Source organism: Nannospalax galili, unplaced genomic scaffold (assembly GCF_000622305.1).
Source record: "Nannospalax galili isolate Female #2095 unplaced genomic scaffold, S.galili_v1.0 scaffold340, whole genome shotgun sequence".
In the NCBI taxonomy this organism is placed as follows: domain Eukaryota; kingdom Metazoa; phylum Chordata; class Mammalia; order Rodentia; family Spalacidae; genus Nannospalax; species Nannospalax galili.
The window spans coordinates 144,361-147,390 of NW_008347519.1; the positions used below are offsets into that span (position 1 = coordinate 144,361).

At 47.2% G+C, this 3,030-nt stretch overlaps 1 protein-coding gene across 4 annotated transcripts in view; it reads left to right on the forward strand.

The window, feature by feature from the left end:
* Mettl1 (methyltransferase like 1) overlaps nucleotides 1–2,474 on the forward strand; it is a 4,263-nt gene extending 1,789 nt beyond the window's left edge. For 2 of the 4 annotated variants that reach the window (XM_029568785.1, XM_008844042.3), the window contains exons 3-6: nucleotides 858–1,042; nucleotides 1,130–1,243; nucleotides 1,392–1,493; nucleotides 1,649–2,474. In XM_029568785.1, coding sequence (XP_029424645.1) covers nucleotides 858–1,042; nucleotides 1,130–1,243; nucleotides 1,392–1,493; nucleotides 1,649–1,804 — 557 coding nt within the window. In that variant the 3' untranslated portion in view covers nucleotides 1,805–2,474. The remainder of the gene's footprint in view (nucleotides 1–857; nucleotides 1,043–1,129; nucleotides 1,244–1,391; nucleotides 1,494–1,648) is intronic. The other 2 variants (XM_008844043.3, XM_008844044.3) reach the window with 2 other exon arrangements.
* The last annotated feature ends 556 nt before the right edge of the window (nucleotides 2,475–3,030 follow it).

Sequence of the window (3,030 nt, forward strand, 5' to 3'; positions counted from 1 at the left end):
TTGTTCTGTCTGGCTCCAGTCTCTACATGAGCCATTTTTCTTGTCCCGTGCTGGATCAGTGAGCCGGTCAGCACAAGCGTCAGAGATCAGCGACTGTGGCTACTGACCCTGAACTGTCTTTCTCAGGGATTCCACCACCTTCCCTCTCCTACCCCCTTTCTCACCAGGACACATTCTGCTCCACTCATGTTTTGGGGTTCCTCTTAATTGTGTCTGTTATCCTAGGCATGCATGCCAAGCCACTAACCTGTTTCTATATCTTCCCCTATAAATAACAGAGTAACAGAAAGGAAGTATGATACTTGGAAGCTGAAAACTTTGACTTGTTTTCCAGCTCTCCCCTTTGTTAGTTCAGTGATCTTGAGCATTTCTGACCCTGTTTCCCCACCTTCACAGTCTGCCAGAATGTTATAAGGGATTAAATGAGACCATATATAACTGAAAATGCTAAAGCATTTGCAGATCATACCTGTAGTCTCAGCCTTTTTATTCTAACCCATGTAACAGGTGGTTCTTTTATTTTATTTTATTTATTTATTTTTATTTTGTTTTTTCTTGTTTTTGTTTTTTTGAGACAGGGTAGTCCCTGGCTGGCCTATAACTTGCTATATAGACCAGACTAGCCTGGAACTCAAAGAGACCTGCTTGCCTCTGCCTCCCAAGTGCTGAGATTAAACACTTGCACCACCATGCCCAGCTCCACTGATGGTTTATATATCTTTCCTCTTCTGTGGAGAACTATCATATAGCTGTCTCCCCCGACCCCATTGCAAATTGAGGGACTTTTTTTCCTGCGTTAACCCCTGTACTTCCTGAAAGTGTGAGATTGACAATCCTATCACTGTTTCTTTCTGCAGTGGCACTGTCCCCACTCTTCCCAGACACCCTGATTCTGGGTCTGGAAATTCGGGTGAAGGTGTCGGACTATGTACAAGATAGGATCCAAGCCCTCCGTGCAACTCCTGGAGGTGGCTTCCAGAACATCGCCTGTCTCCGTAGTAATGCCATGAAGCACCTTCCTAACTTCTTCTGCAAGGGCCAGGTGGGGAGCAGCCCTGGTGGGTTAGGTTGGTAGGCAGGTGGAAGGCTGCACTCACAACCAACCCGCTGGTACATGTCTGTCTCACAGCTGACAAAGATGTTTTTCCTCTTCCCTGACCCACATTTCAAGCGGACAAAGCACAAATGGCGAATCATCAGTCCCACACTGCTGGCAGAATATGCCTATGTGCTGAGAGTTGGGGTGAGTTGGGAGGGAAGATGGTGTAAGTAGCCTACCCAGGAGCCCTTTACTCAGAACTCATTTGAGGGGCATTTAGACACCCACACTATCACTCAGCTTGCAGCTCAGTTGCATGTAGTCTCTCTCTAGGATAATTTTGCCTATACAGGGCCTGGTATATACCACAACTGATGTATGGGAGCTACACCAATGGATGTGTACCCATTTTGAAGAGCACCCACTGTTTGAGCGTGTGCCCCTGGAGGAGCTGGTAAGTAGGATGCCTAAGGGAAATTGCAAAGATGCAGGCCTGTTCACAGTGGTCCTGTAGTCTTTGAACCTAGCTTAGGGGCATGAGGATTGGAGTCTAGAGACCCAGGGCAATCAGAAAGATGGACAAGGACATATTGAACCCTCCTTCTCCAGAGTGAAGACCCCATTGTGGGACATCTAGGTACTTCAACTGAGGAAGGAAAAAAAGTTCTACGTAATGGAGGAAAGAATTACCCAGCCATCTTCCGAAGAAAACAAGATCCCATCCTCCAAGCAGTGACCCCCAATCCTACCCTGCCTGATCACTGACTGCTTACCCTGTCTTAGCTGGAGGCCCTCTTCCAGGGACTGGAAAGAGAAACAGTCCCGCTTGGGCCTTCCCAACTAGACTGGTGGGCTATGAGGCCATGATCTCTCCAAGAAGTTGGAGTAGAGCCTGTCTTTACACCAACCACTGACACCTCCTGCCTCCTGCCACTCCACTGCCAGCAGAAAGCAAATGAAGCTGACTTGGAAGGGCAAAAGACCTTGGACCAGAGATCTTTGGAGGGATGTGGGGTTTTGTTCTCCCTCAGCACTCCCTTCCCTTCTTGTGGGGTTTCTCCTCAGCTGGAGTGAATGCAATGCTTCACTGTCTAACTCTGCTTGGCTCAGGTCACCCTCCACTTGTGTTTACTTTGCAGTCCTGGGGATAGCTGTGCGTGCCCACGTGCCCAGGCTGCTATTTCTCAAGAAGGGCTGGGGTGTGTATCACATGCCTCCTCCCATCTTCTCCCTGCCTACAACTTGACCTGGGCAATCTTTGCTCTCTTTATTATTGCTTTCTTTGGAGGGTGAGAGGGCGAAGACTCTTGCCTTTTCAGTATTGACCTTTGAATCCAGAATATCAGAACTGACTGATTGGCACAGTACCTGATGGGATGCAGAGGGTAAGGAGCAGGGAGCTAAACTAGAGAATTACAAAAGTTTTTTAACTTTATTTTATGTGTATGAGTGTTTTACCAGCATGTATGTAATAGCACCATGTGCATATAATGCCCACAAAGGCCAGAAGAGGACATTGAATCCCGGGATCTGGAGTTTCAGACAGTTGTTAGCTGCCATGTGGTGCTGGGATCTGAACCCAGGTTCTTTGCAAGAGCAGCCAGTGCTCTTAACCTCTGAGCCCCTAAACTGGAGGAATTTTTAATATAACTGTTAGCCTGCATGTATGTATGTGTACCATGTGTGTCCCTGGTGCCCAAGGAGGCCAGAAGTGCGTATTGGATCCCCTGGAACTGTAGTTACAGATAACTGTGAGCTTCCATTGGAGTACTGGGAACTATACCCAGATTCTCTGCAAGAGCAAGAAACACGAGTCATCTCTCTAGCCTCTAAACTGAAGGATTCTGAGACTCAAATCTGAAAAGGGCTGCTGACCAGAAAGGTAGCCAAAAGAGGTTGAGTCAGCTTGGCATTCAAAGGATGTTCTTATCCCTTATTCCACCCAAGGACACAAAATCTCCAAATTTCTATACTTTGCCAAAAAAAAAAAA